We start from the raw sequence: 15,955 nt of genomic DNA, 5'->3' as shown, positions 1-15,955 counted from the left end.
TTAGTTGAATTGGCCAAAGAAAGTAAACAACTACATTAATACAGGTCTTTGGCTTTTCTGAATCTCTCCAGGGCAAAGCTATTACTGTACATAAACTAAGATAATAAGTATGAGTTAATATTCTTGTAAGATTAAACAAATTCACAATTTTATAAATAAGATTTATACAACATATTGCATAAGAAATATTACCTCAAGTGATAGTCTCTAAATAGCATGACAAATTAAAAATATTAATATAAATGTGTTAAACAAGATCCACTGCTTATATTAACATGCACACTTATTGTATAGTTAGGTTATGGCTATGTTAGGTACATAATTGTTGTATGTTGTTCATCTTCTGAAAGTTACAGTTGAGGACTACAGTCACAATTAAATTTGGTGTCAAATATATAAATAAACTTTAAAATACCATTACCTTTTTTTGTAGTAATATACTGAATCAAATTCTTCTTTCACATGGAAATTTAGTGCAATCTTTAGAAGATAATTTTGATGGTAAATATATGAATAATTATAGATTTTTAATAAATGTTAGATATAATTAGGAAATTGCATTATCGGTATGTGCAGTTTTATTATGCAAGTTTATTAGCAAAATAGAATATACCTCATTTTTGGTATCAAAGTAACTTATTTCACTAAAACTAATCTCTTTCTTGGAATGACAATATTTGAAAAATGATCACATTTGTTAGAACATTTTGGAACAATTTCTTATTTATAAGTGTGAATAAAAACATTCAGCAAAGTTTATCTTTCCTTAGTCTAATGGAAATAAGTATGAATATTAGTTATTGTGTTATGAGGTAATATAGATTTCCTAAGGCCAGTTGAGACACTAAAGACTAGATTTTTTCCAAAAAGTATCTTTAATCTTTATAACACCCTAAACACACTAAAATCTGTCAAGCAACTTCTCAGAGTTCCCAGAAAATTAAGGGTAAGGATTCTAATATCAAGAAACAGCTAAAATTATTAAATTAACAAAGAGCTTTGTTGATGTTATATTTTTGGAAGAAATATTATTTTATTATATTGATTTCTTCCTTTTTTGTTTTTGATGAGAACCCCCTAATAGTTGGGGGGGGTTAAGGGATATATAGTCCCTAATAGTGATAAGGGTTCAGGGAAATTAGAATTCCATACACTTGCTGGGAGCCTATAAAGAAACTCAAGTTTTATTTTGGATACATTGAATTGGTATTACTTTCATTCAATAAACATTTATCTAATGCCTCCTATATACCAGACAACACAAAATGTGAAAGAACATTGGTGAATCCATAACAATCATGCAAACAAGACATAATATTTGATAAATATAACCCATACAATGAAAAGAAAAAAAAAGTACAAGAATTTATACGCAGAAATTTGACCTCTGTTTGCAACATAACAATAAAAAGTATAATTTCGCCAATCTAAATTTGCTCTCAAAATATGGAACACCAGCTGGAAGGGAGCTCAGATGGCTTTTGCAGTGGGGTTGGCAATATCCTTCTGAGCATGCCCAGAACAACTGGTTAAAATAATTAAATCACTTGCACCATCTGTGAATCATTCTGATTCTTCAGTGATTACTTAGGACTTTCATTGTATGGAACACATTCTTAGAACAGATGAATAAAATTAATTCAAGTGTATAGCTTTCCTAACTTTGATTTTCATGAAATAAAAAAAAAGGACTACAATGTTTTCAGGTTTGCTAAGTTACCTGATATTTCTTCTGTCCTTTTTTATGAGCCAGTGGCTTTTGAAACAAAGTGTGTTTGAAATCTAGGTTTATTCTTATTAATACAAATGCATTTATTCATAGACCATTCATTTATAATATAATTTTGTTTAAAAATTCCATAATTTCTATATTTTAATTCATTTAATCTCTGAGTGTGGTACTCAATAATTGATAGTCAACTATCAGAGAACTAAACTTCCAGGTTATTTCATTCTCAAATTTAACACCATATGCTATCATCAGGAGCAATTTTTACATTTTTAAATAGCTATGTTAACACATGTAAAATGTGTTGAAATATAGGAAATATAGGAATGTATATTTACTGGTGACTAATCCATGGATAAAGGTGCACAGTGAAAATGAAAACCATGTGTCCATAGCTGTACAAACTTAAGATGTTTAGGTTAATTCATAAGTTAGAGGCATTATTAACTGCATATCCAGATTAGCAATACATGAGCACTTATTACCAAGTTAAATCAGGAAATCTATGTAAATAATTTTCCATAACAATTACTATATTTTTGTCTAAAATGATGGATGGCAAGATATAAATGAATTATTTAAAAAATTCAGTAATTTATAATGTTTACAACTCCCTTTATGACATATACAAAATTCAATTACTGTACTGTGACTAGTATCTAAACTATCACAAATATACCTGAAACATATGAATAATATCATTCATGCTCTATTTTAGTATTTTAGTTGCTTTCCTCATAGGCAGATACACATGACTATTTCCTGTACGGAGAATTATTTTGAGTGCTCTCAACCCTTTCATATATTGCCTTCCTGAGTGGATAATAGCTTAGTTAATATGTGGCCATCGAGACCTCCTCTTCTTCAAACTTGCCAAAATGCTTCTACTTCAAAATCTTTGCAATTGTTGTTACCCTTTCTCAAGACTTTCTTTCTGGATCTTTTCCTGCTGGTCTCTTGTCATCTTTCAGGATGTGGAAAAAAGACATCCTTCAACACCTGTGTGTTGTAGTTCAGAATCATCTCCTGATTCTCTTCATCACCACACTCTTCAACCTTAGTCAGGTTGTTTCCCTTATATCTCTTAACACAATTTGAAAATGTATTGTTTACTTTCTTGTTTCTAGTCTATCTTGTTACCATTAGAATGTAGGCTACATGATGGTGGTCACTATCTGTCTTACTATTTTCCCAGTATAGAAACTCTACAATAGAGTAGTTGCTCAATAAAAATATGGTGAATAGATGAATGAGTAGCATCTTCTTGTGGAATTCCACAGGAGTTATCCATTCTGCATTCTTACACCAGTGGTGCCTCACTGCCAGTCTACCAGTATCTGAAAGTTTTCACTGGTCCATAATAAAAGGAAAAAAAATAAGAGCAAATGTATTGAATTTTTCATAGAGCTAAATTTGTACAAGAATTGTCCTTTCTTCTGAAAGTATAGCTTTCTACAGTTCATCATGAGAGGGGGAAGCATTAAAATGGCCTTTCACCTTTCTTTTTTTCTTTTTTTTATTATTTGATTGCAATATCCTTTACTAGAAAAATAAAATTTGGCACTCTGTGAGGTTCCCTGACATTTTTGGTAGGATTTTACTGACCCATGAAATGTAAAGTCTGAGAATGAATAATTTGGCGAAACTTATTTGTATGCAAGGGGCACCATTCTTGCCAAGTTTTTGTGTTGGTTGCTTGAAATTTTGAGAATGAGAAAAAGAAAGCTCTTAAAACTGGTGATTGCCTCCCATTTTATGGCCTTCCAGGTAATGAGTACTGGCCAACAATTCACTCCTGGAATAAGATTCTGGACTTTCTTTTGTCACGTGTGAGAAACAAATATAAGAACAAATACACATGCACACACAAAAAAAGTGGAATTAGGGTATTATAATACCTGCCTAGTATATTTCAAAATACACACTGACATATAGTAAATGTACCAAAATAGTATTTAGTTTTCTTATAATTATTTTCATCCTCTGGATTTAAATCCTTCTTTATTTGTTTCAAAACTATACAGATTCCATAATAGTACCATTTGTTTTAACACAGAAGTATGACCTTTCCTGTGCGTCATCAAAATTGAAAACACAAAAATTCCAGATTGGAAAGATACATTGCTTTTATGTCAATATGTACACTTTTCCTGTATTTTTCATTTCTAAATAAATAACTATGACAAGGACTTAACTTTGCAATTTGCAAAATGCTTTTACATTTTTAATTTAGTTAATTCTTATACTTAAAATTGGTTTGGATACAAAAGTAAGCAAATTAAATCAGTATTCTTAAAAGTTTTGAGGAATGAAAAATTAATATCTTTTTTTAATTTGACAAAACACTATTTATATTGCAGCTGCTTTTACAAAGGATTTTAAGAAATAGAAGGCATGTTAAGACAGTTAAAATCCTTTTAAAGTGTATGATCTAAAACAAATTTAAAAGTGATTGTGTGAATATGGTTTCTTAGAGTTAAAAACTTGAAAATGTGCTGGGCAGAACAGGTTAATTTTATATTAGAATACTTGCCATGGGAAAATACAATGATAATTATTTTCTGGAACATTGACAGAGAACAAGCTATTCCAAGAGAAACTTTCTCTGTAAGAACTTCTTTACAGAACAGATACTGACTCACATACTTTGAAAAACTTATGGTTTCCAAAGGAGAGAGGTTTGGGGATGGGGGGATGCTGAGGGTTTGGGATGGAAATGCTGTATCATTGTATAACTATAAATGTAATAAATTCAGGAGTTCCCGTCGTGGCGCAGTGGTTAACGAATCCGACTGGGAACCATGAGGTTGTGGGTTCGGTCCCTGCCCTTGCTCAGTGGGTTAAGGATCCGGCGTTGCCTTGAGCTGTGGTGTAGGTTGCAGACGCGGCTCGGATCCCGCGTTGCTGTGGCTCTGGCGTAGGCCGGTGGCTACAGCTCCGATTGGACCCCTAGCCTGGGAACCTGCACATGCCGCGGAAGCGGCCCAGGGAAATAGCAAAAAGACAGGAAAAAAAATGTAATAAATTCATTGAGTAATATAAAAAAATAAATTGAGGTATAGTTGATTTACAATAAAAAAATAAAAATAAAAAAGAGAAACTATCTTGATTGTAAAGTGGAGCACATTAAGCCCAAGGTGTCATTAAACTCACAAAACTCTGAGAAAGAATTGAGCATAGTCTTTGGTAGGAAAAAAAAATTGCATTGTTTAGTGACTGTCATCTTTTACAAAGTTATTTATAACTTGGCAAAATATATTATTTTAGAAAAATAACATTAAACACAATAGTTTCAATACACATAGCAGTACCTAATTAATTCAGAGGTCAGGTAAACAGTATGATAAATTGCATGGAACACAGTCAAAAATCAGAAAAGGGGTAGAACAAAAAGGCCTCTGGATTCTCTAAATTGATTTGATAAAGTTCATGAAGTCCAAAGCTTACTTATTTTTCTTTATGAGAGGATTATTCAGGTTCTTTTCTGAAAGTTTTTTTTTAATGTAATTCTAATTATAGAGATAATTCTAATAAACTTAATTATTTTATTTTTCTGCACCAAGTAGAAGCCAGAAAGAAAAAGAAAAAGAATAAATTACAGAAGTGAAATAGCTACTGCTTGGAAGTGAGGCAAAAAAGGATACGTACAGAGGGATATAGGGACACATGGCCTTGAAAAACTGTTTAGGGCAACACAGATGAGAGAGAAAAATTATTTAACAGTTTATTCCTGAATAAAATTGGGTTAAAAGTTATTAATCTCTCATCTACTAAATGTGAAATTAACAAGCAATAACATATGGCATATTAGCTTCCTAAATCACAAAATACTGCTGCCAGCAAATTTCTATATCTCTCTATATCTATTTATATATCTAAATATCTATTATCTGTACGGCATGTGCATGCTCATATATACATATACTATACACATTTCCATATACATACAAACTTGCATATAATTATATTTTCAGATGTAAGTTTGCTTTGTAAAATACATGTTTTGCCTTTGAAAAATGCCTGCTAACCTCCTTAAGAAAATAATTTTTATAGTTTACTCTCCATCTTTCAGTCAAGTTCCAAAAGTTCTGTGTTCTAACTCTCCACTTTTTATTTCAGACATATAAAATAATTGCGAATATTTAAAAAGGGAATAAAATGTGAGGTAATTATCAAACATGCATTTTGGAATTACGTCACATAATTTTGTAAATAGTGTTATTATTATATCTCATTTTTATTAGTGCCTTTTCAAATTAAGGATATTTATATAAAGGTAGTCTCATATATCAGGCCAAAGAAATAGGAAGCCTTTTCAGCTTAATAAAAACAATTTAGAATGCATGGAAACTATTGAGGTTGTCAGTTCAAAATCGCAAAAAAAAAAAAAAAAAGTCTGCCAGTTTACTCATTGTTTCATGTTACTAAGTATCTGCTTTGGTGGGAGTATTTTTCTCATTAGTTATTTTTATTCTAATTAGTCGTTTGAAATTGAACTCAAGATCAAAGTAGATGTTACATAACACAGTTTTCCATTTCCATTTAAAGTCCCTTACTCATCTTCAGGAAGTTAAGCGCCTAAAAATCTCATTTTTTCCTGTGCAGAACCATGTGCTAGTTACTGCCAGATTCCGTCAGTCAGTTCAGTGTGTAGTGAATGCCATCAGTATTGTCTTAGGTGATAAAGTGAAATTCTTTCAAGATATGTCTGACCTCCTCTCCTAAGCATTTTATCTTGGTTTGTGCTTCCATATGGTTCAGTCCTACATCTTTGGTTGAATTGAAAAGAGCTTGTTATGGTCAAGCCAATTAGAAGGAGCCATGTCTACTCATAAACAGGTTACATAAAGATTTTATTTACCACCACAAACTCCATCATTTTGCTTCTACTATTTAGCGCTAGTTCAGAGTTAATTATAGTTGTTTAAATGTAATACTATATTAGTTTAACAGTTCAATCAATACAAAATTATATTGAGAAAACAGTACTCTCCAGATCTCCCTCCTGCCAATCAATTTCACTCCCTCTGAAATAATAAATGTCTACAATTTAGTATTATCTTTCATACTATACTCTATGCTTCTTAACCATAAATAGTACAGATAGATATGATTTTCCTCTTTTTAAAAATATTGCCTCATTCTGTGTATGATTTTTTAACTATAACAATCTGTCAGGGACATTTTTCCAGGTAATACATACAGATCTGATGCATCCCTTATAACAACCTTGGGAAAAAAACAAAATTTATTCCATCATTTCTCTACATTTCTGGATTATTAGATTATAAGAAGAGGTGACCTATGAAATGTCTAGTTTTTATCCTTTGAAAGTTTCCTTTGTGAATATATGATCTTTTTAATGTCTCTATAATATAAAAAGAAGAATATACGTTTTAATTTTGTATAAAATATGGATTAAATTTAGCCCGATGGTTAAAACAATCTCTATTTTTTTTTGCCTGTTTAGTTTGCTTTGCTTTTTGAAATTTTTGATCCGAAGATACTGGAAGAACTATATGGAAGCTACCATTTATAGACATAATTTTATTACATTCTCCTTTTATGTACACTAATTTGTACCATGGGTAAAACAAAGTTAAATATGTTGGGCATAAAAATTAATGACATTTTTTTGTGTGAAAAATTGTGACTTGTATTATTACAATGCTTGGACCCATTTGCCCTGGAATTATATTTCATTTGACGTTGCTATTTTGACTCTAACTTTTTACAAATTATTTCCCTGATGTAGCATCACCTATTATCACGTGTGCCACTGTGACCTTCTTATTTTATCACCTGTTATTTATTTATTTTCTTCTACTGTACGGCATGGTGACCCATTTACACATACATGTATACATTCTTTTTTCAAACATTATCATGCTCCATCATACGTGACTAGACATAGTTCCCAGTGCTACACAGCAGGATCTCATTGCTAATCCATTCCAAAAGCAATAGTTTGCATCCATTAACTCCAAGCTCCCAATCCACCCCACTCCCTCCCCCTCCCCCTTGGCAACCACAAGTCTATTCTCCACGCCCATGATTTTCTTTTCTGTGGAATGCTTCATTTGTGCTGTATATTAGATTCCAGATATAAGTGATATCATATGGTATTTGTCTTTTTCTCTCTGACTTACTTAGCTCAGGATGAGAGTCTCCAGTTCCATCCATGTTGCTGCAAATGCCCATAAATGCATTATGCCCTTCTTTTTTATGACTGAGTAGTATTCCATTGTGTATATATACCACAGCTTCCGAATACAATCATCAGTCGATGGACACTTGGGTTGTTTCCATGTCTTGGCTATTGCGAATAGAGCTGCAATGAACATGTGGGAGCATGCGTCTTTTTCAAGGAAAGTTTTGTCTGGATATATGCCCAAGAGCGGGGTTGCTGGGTCCTATGGTAGTTCTATGTATAGATTTCTAAGGTACCTCCCTACTGGTCTCCATAGTGGTTGTACCAGCTTACATTCCCACCAACAGTGCAGGAGGGTTCCCTTTTCTCCACACCCCCTCCAGCATTTGTTATTGGTGGACTTACTAATGATGGCCATTCTGACTGGTGTGAGGTGGTATCTCATGGTAGTTTTGATGTGCATTTCTCTAATAATCAGGGACGTTGAGCATTTTTTCATGTGCTTGTTGGCCATCTGTACATCTTCCTTGGAGAACTGTCTCTTCGGGTCTTTTGCCCATTTTTCCATTGGGCGGTTGGCTTTTTTGCTGTTGAGTTGTATAAGTTGCTTGTGTATCCTAGAGATTAAGCCCTTGTCCGTTGCATCCTTTGAAACTATTCCCTCCCATTCTGTAAATTATCTTTTTTGTTTTCTTTTGCTGTGCAAAAGCTTGTCAGTTTGATTTGGTCCCATGGGTTTATTTTTGTTTTTATTTCTGCTGCTTTGGGAGACTGACCTGAGAATCACTGCAACTAGAACACAACCTCACACCATGCACAAAAATAAACTCAAAATGCCTGAAAGGCTTAAATATAAGACAAGATACCATCAAACTCCTGGAAGAGAACCTAGGCGAAACATTCTCTGACATCAACTTTACAAATATTTTCTCACTGTGACCTTTTTTTAATGATTCTTGTAAACAGTTTGTAGATGAATTGTGTATTTTAAACCAGTGACATTATTTTATCTTTTAATGGGGAGATTTAACCAACTTCATTATTGTTGTGATAGCTCTTAAAACCATATAATTATGTAAATCCCTTCTATTATATTTTACAGTTATTTGCTCTTGTCCTTTGTTCATAATTTTCTAGTTTGTTATCCTTAAAAATGCTACTGTACCCCTCTGTATACTGTAGATAATTTTGAAGTTGCAACTTGCATATCTATTTTACTACAACTTTGATTCCTATTTTTAATAGAAATAGCCCTATATTTCTATAATTTTACACCAAAATTAAAACAGAACATTGTTTTCCCCATCAATTTGATTTGTTCAGCAACTTCTTATTATTTTTAAACCAAGATAAAATCCTTTAAAATCCAACATTTTATCATTTTAGTTCCTAGCTACTGTTATTTTTCCCTTACAGTATCTAGTTCAAGAAGTTATATTACTACTCAAATTACTCTTAAACTACTGCTGTTCCATTAAGTTTAGCCAAAAACCTCACAGAGTTTATTGTTAGTCACTATTTCTTTTTACTCTGTTTCCTGATGTCAAGAAAGCTTTAATATACTTTATTTTTCATTTGGTTGCAATACTTGAGAAATTTTTTCTTAAAAATTACGTAAGGATGTATACCCTTTTAATACTTCAATTTTCAAAATGGTCTCTCTTTTGTCATTGTAACAATGGCTTCTTTGGTTAATAATAGCATTCTTGAGTCTCCTCTTTTAATAGCCTTTATAAGTTGTGGACCACTGTCTTCTAATATCTATTGTCTTCTTTAACTTTCTTCTAGCTTCCATTGTTGCCAATAAGAAATCTGATGTTGGTCCAAGATTATTTATATATATATATATATATATATATATATATATATATATATATATATATATATATATATACACACACTTATATTTAAGCTGTTTGTTGTGTCTCAATCTCTGTAAGGTATCACATGTGGCTAAGGATTACCATAGACTTTTCCATGATCACATTTCAAATAAAGGAAAAAATCTCATTCAAAAACAGAGATATGAAACATGCATATTCAGATATATGTTTTTAGTGTCACATTAAATAATAAAGATAAAAATCCTGGACAGATTTTCTGAGATGCTTGAGAATTGTAGCATGAGCATTAAAATATTTTTAGATTTGCTGTACAAAATCTGCTCACATTGGAAGATCCACAGGGCAATAGAAATTAAGTGATATAGCAGGGTGACATGTATTTGAAGAATTTAAGGAATTCCATACTTATTTTTTCTTGTGTTAATTTTATTTTCAATTAAATTCATTATATTTGTGTATGTGTTCAATTTCACATGTGAACATATGAAAAAAATCCTATGCCAGGTATTCTCAAGCTGGTATCGAGATAGCTATCTATCTATCTATCTATCTATCTATCTATCTATCTACACTGGCTATCTACCTATCTATCTACACTGGCTATCTACCTATCTATCTATCTATAGACTGGATATATAAATTAAAATTTTTATGTGAAGCCTTTGAGAACAGTTAGAAAGGGTAAGAAAATTCCTTGACTACAGGCCTTCTCAGATCTTTCATTCTGTTAGTTAGCATTGCAGACCTCTATGAAGAGGCTAAAATTATTATATCCTAAAAGTATCTGTATAACAGTACTTCAAATAAAGGCTTATTTTTTTGTTCACATAGAATGAGTTACATTAAAATCTGAGAGACAGTTGAAGAGCCAAGACACATATGTATAATAGCTTTTAGCTACTGTGCATTAAGTTGGAAAAATGCTTCATACTTAAATCATAAACTCCTTTTAAATATATACCATTGAAGATTATATTATGAAATGAAGAAAATATTCCTGTTTAAATGCTGAGGATTCCAAAATGGAAACTATATTATGATTGGGGATCCCAGCAGTTCTAGCCAAATATATTTTTAAAATATCATTTTGGGTTGATAGTTTCTTCATTTATTCAACAGATACTTTTGAATACTCACTATAGGCTAGGTACTATGCATGAGCCTTTATTGTATTTATTTCACATTGTAAGGTACCTAGGGCATATAACTTATCTATTAAATTATCATGTTATTTTACTGGTGATTTCTTGTGAGATAGGCCCTATGTGTTGGTACCGATGTGTTGGTGCTCTCCTTGGTGGGAATCAAAGCCTTTTTCTTTCATTTCTCTCACAGGCCATACATAGTGACTAGAATTCTACCAAGTTACTAATTTATGTTAATGTATTGAAAATCCTTATTAAAATGCAAATGTTATCCTGTGAAGGATAACACTTTAAACCACTGTAAGCCATTAACACACTATCAAGATTCAGTTTATCAGTTTAATTAGATGGTAATTTAGCTTGGCCTTGAGTACTTAAGTAAATCTGATGATGTGGAAGGGGAGAATCACCATAAGAAAGATCAAAGAATAGGTGTAGTCAGACTCTTTATACAGGACACTACACATATCTGGTCTCCTGGAAGTAGAATGCTCTTAAAGACTGGTACATCCAGCTTCCCCTGAATATCTCTTTCCATGCCAGACTGCCTTGAACCAAAAATTCATTCTAATTTTAGAAAATAAATAATATGGATACAAAGGATGACTTTCTGAAATATTTTATACTGATTATTTTATTAATAATGTATATATAATTTATGTATTTAATGTGTTTTAGTCTTTTTGAACCAAATGATAAATTATTAGCTTAAGACAATTTGTTGACCAACTACTTCATGATCATTTGAGGATTGATCCTTCTCTTTTATGGTACAGTAGCTTCACATAGGCAATTTTATAGATGATACAATAAAGAGGGAGATAAATACCTAACAGAAAATGTTATCTTGTTACTGTTTTCTTTCTGTAAGATCATAACCATGGGTTCTTATTGTGGATCAGCAGGTTAAGGACCCAACATAGTGTCCATGAGTGTATGAGTTTGATCCCTGGCCTTGCTCAGTGGGTTAAGGCTCCAACATTGCTACAAGCTGCAGTGTAGGCTGTAGATATGGCTCAGCTCCTGCACTGCTGAGGCTGTGGCATAGGCCAGCAGGTTCAGCTTCAACCCCTAGCCTGGGAATGTCCATATGCCACAGGTGTGGCCCTAACAAGAAAAAAAATAAAGATCATAACCAATTCATGTGAACTAATTAAGCTGATTATTTAAGATCATTCTGCACAGTGACTTAATTAAAAGTATACTGGGCCGAGTACTTTCAGATCCCTGGTATTGCCATATAAATTATGTGTACCCAAAAGTGTGAACATGAAATACTAAACCCATACCTATCTATCTCAGCTATGTCATAGTCTTAATTTTTATATGTCTTATTCTTTGAGTCTTTTTTCTCTATATAGATTAATACAGTATTTTTTGCCAAATTTGATTATTTTATTTGCCTTTTTAGTGTTATAATTTTATAATTAATCAGAGTGAAATAAATACAAATAGCTCAACTGTCCTTATCAAAAAGAAACTTCATTTTTTCTCTGAAGCTGTTTGAGACTAGAAGAGAAAGCTAACTGTTTTAGATAACTTAAGTCTTTCCCATTTCTTATAATTTATAACCCATCAGCACTCATATAAAAGCCTATGAGCCTATTTGAGATTTATGTACCATTGTGTTATCATTTTAAAATAGTCTCTAATAATTAAGAATGTAGTTTTGAAGAGGATAATAAGATAAAAATTAACAGATTTTCATGATAGCTTACTTTGAATTATTGAAAAATAACCTTGTATTATTTTGAGTATTAGACATATCTTGGTTTATATTAACACTGAATTAATAATGAATTAATAAAAATTGTTCCATTGCTGAATTACATTTTTTGTCCAGATACAAGTCTATGTTTAGACTTTGAATGTGTTGACATATTTTCTATATATCACATTTATATTAGATATATAGGTATTTTTAAAGAATATATTATAATGACATGGCATAAACACATTTTTCTTCTTGAGTTTCTTTGACCTCATAACTCATAAATGAGCCAGTAACCACAGCCTGTTTGAAACTTTTATATTGAGGCGAGAGAAGTCCTTTAAATCATGGGAGAAAACATTTTGTTTTGAAAACTTAGATATAATGCACCATTTGTTTCCAAAGAGGAATGCCTTTATTTCATGCAGTTATGTGGCCCTTCAAGAATCAAATTTTAAGTAATAAAAAGAAAGGGATAACTAAAGGTTTAAAGTAATAGAAGTTTATTATAAACTTTAAGAGTGAGACCTATACCTATTTAACGTAACTCAAAATTTAAAACCAGTTTTCATCACAACTTTAGGTGTTACAAATTATAACTTTGTCCCATAATAAACCCTTTTAAGCTTTAATTGAACTTTCCACTTGTTAATAAGAATAGGTACTTTGGGACTTTCTTCCACATCTCTTGATTCTCATTCCCAGAAAATAAAGATAGTATATTTTGGGTTATATATCATTAGAAATGAATATGAACAGAGAGAAATAAAATGAATTAGTATGGCTAGAGAAATTCCTTGCTAATGATGCATGAATATCTATAATGATATAAGTTGGTAAAGACCATTAACAAAACACGCTGATTTTCAAAAGGTTAGACAGGATTTGTACACATCAGGATTCAGAAGGATGTAATTATTCAAGGTAGAGTTAATGAAATTCAAATGAAAAGGCAAAATCTGAATATGAGCACATGGATTTTGCATAAAGAAAATGAAAACAATATTTCTAATTACACTGATTTTTTAATAACTGTCAGATTTTTATTAAACCAAACTGAAAGTCATTCAGTGGATATAGTTTATTCATTATAGACTTGCATGACTGTATCAAAAGGAATGAAGTATTTTAAGGAGTAGCTGGTAAACTAGATCTTCAATTCCCTGAGTCTCTTGATTCAATTTTGACAGTTTATTACATATAAAAATTATGATACATCACTCCATATTAAAAATTATTGTGTTTATTAAACCCTTATAATAAATAAAAATATTCAAATGGATGAAACTGTGTTTTCTAGAGAATGAGTTGACAGTTTATCAATGGTAATGTTTTCAAAGACTTATGTTGAAATATTTCTATTTCTAATGAAAGGTCACAGGCTCATCCCTTAGCTTCCCTATTCAGCTAGTATGCTCCACTTACCTTCTCCCATCTGTGGTGATCAGATACTTTGCATCAAGATAATAGGAGGAACAAAATCCTCCAACTCTAGGCAAAGATTCTAACATAGTTTTAACTGTAAAATCAGAAGTGCATGTAGATTATCATTCCATTGATCATGAAGAAATAAATGTCACGTATTTGGTTAAGGTATTTACACTAAACCGAACTTTGTAAAAGGTCTAATTATGTAATTTAAGCTAATTTGTATAATTCTATGAATTTTCAGTATCATAAGTAGATAAGACATCTAAATTAGAATTATTGTATCTTTATGTTATGTATGAAGTGAGTGTAGGAATGCTGGACCTGGGTAATCGAAAAGAAAGCATAAGTGGACCAGCTTATGTTCTTGTTCATCTTTGTGTGACTTCAGTCTGGGATCCTAAACTCCATTTAATTACATTACTGCAAAAATATGGGTGGTCTTATCATAAAGACTGTGCAGCAATGAATGGCTCTGTAAGCATGCATATCATCAGCACTCCCCAAGAGACCCTGCCATTGAAACCTTCAGCTGACCCAGTAACCAGGCAGATGGCAGTTCATCAATTCAAAACAAAGTTACTAGAAAACTGATTTCATTTATAAGACTTTTGCTTCTTATAGTATAGACAGAAAAGAGCAGAGGTCATCTGTTGTTCTGAATTTGCATGCCAAATAGTATTTACTTCTTGCTCTTATAAGGAACAAGGAAAGAGGCACTCCTGGCCAAGTTCAAACAGTCATTGAGCTCAAAAACACTCATCAGTCCCAGCAATTGAATGGCAGGTGAGAAAGTGTAGATGCAGCAAGATAGTGTTACCTTAGAACTTTGGGCTTTCTGGAATTCTTATCTAGTGCCTTAATTAGCCGTTTAACTTAGCAGGAAACTAGCATCAAAGAGAGGATCTGATGTCTGGAATTCAGAGAAGGGTGCTTAATGGAAAGGGAGCTACCAGCCAGAACCACTTTGTTCTTCAGTCAAGATTAAGGGATAAAAATATAGGAAAGGTTCCTTTTGGTATGAATACTTCAGATGGAGACCTCCTCCTGCATTCTACCCTATACCTAGTTTAGAATTACAGGAAGCTTAGAATTACATTTTTAAAACAAGTTGTAAAAATTATTCTTTTCTTAGGGTAAAAGTACCCATCTTATGACCTTACAGCTCTTGGTCTTTCATTCTTATATTCATGATGCTAATGTGTATATTTCTTTTATTATAAAATGCTTCTAACACTTTTCAGAAGGGAGGGTATGTAAATAATAAATAACCTTTTTACTAGACTTATCATCATACATTTTTAATCCACTTTTCAGCTCTCTGTCAGCTATAAACTGGAATCTATATGCATTCAACAGAGGTCTTTAAATTATTAGGAAGCTAAAAGAATTGTTCTCTTATATATCTATACCAGCACACTGTCCATGAAGAATCAGTGATGGTGATGACTGAAGACATGCCTTTGGAAATTTCATATGTGCCTTCTGCTTATCTGACTGAGATCACTCATGTCTCACAAGCCCTCTCAGAAGTGGAACAACTTCTCAATGCTCCTGACCTCTGTGCTAAAGATTTTGAAGATCTCTTTAAACAAGAGGAGTCTCTGAAGGTAAAAGCAAAGACCTTTCATTCAGATTTTACAAAGTGATCACACTGATCATTTGCTGTACCGGAACAATTTCCTTAAATGTATACAATGAAGACATTTTGACTGGACATGTGGAAATCTTAAAACATTTTATAAGATGGTTAGCATTAGAAACTTGATTTAGAAAGAGAAACATTAATTGGAGTAGGTAGTTTATAATACTTAAATTTGAGAGACTTCCCAAAACAAAGGGTTGCAATAAAAAAAGTTCTCTATGCATTCAAGGTAGAAAGGTTTCCCAGAAAACAAACTTTTCTGGAGAAACAGTTTATTCCAAACTGATATATTGCTTTACTTT

General features: G+C 32.0%; 1 protein-coding gene across 6 annotated transcripts in view; it reads left to right on the top strand.

Moving 5' to 3' along the window:
- DMD (dystrophin) overlaps positions 1–15,955 on the top strand; it is a 2,144,556-nt gene that overhangs the window by 877,182 nt on the left and 1,251,419 nt on the right. For all 6 annotated transcript variants that reach the window (XM_047764837.1, XM_047764839.1, XM_047764840.1 and 3 more), the window contains one exon: positions 15,424–15,618. In XM_047764837.1, the coding sequence (XP_047620793.1) occupies positions 15,424–15,618 (195 nt within the window). The remainder of the gene's footprint in view (positions 1–15,423; positions 15,619–15,955) is intronic.

This window comes from Phacochoerus africanus, chromosome X, assembly GCF_016906955.1.
Source record: "Phacochoerus africanus isolate WHEZ1 chromosome X, ROS_Pafr_v1, whole genome shotgun sequence".
NCBI lineage: Eukaryota > Metazoa > Chordata > Mammalia > Artiodactyla > Suidae > Phacochoerus > Phacochoerus africanus.
This window is presented reverse-complemented; position numbering and strand designations above follow the sequence as displayed.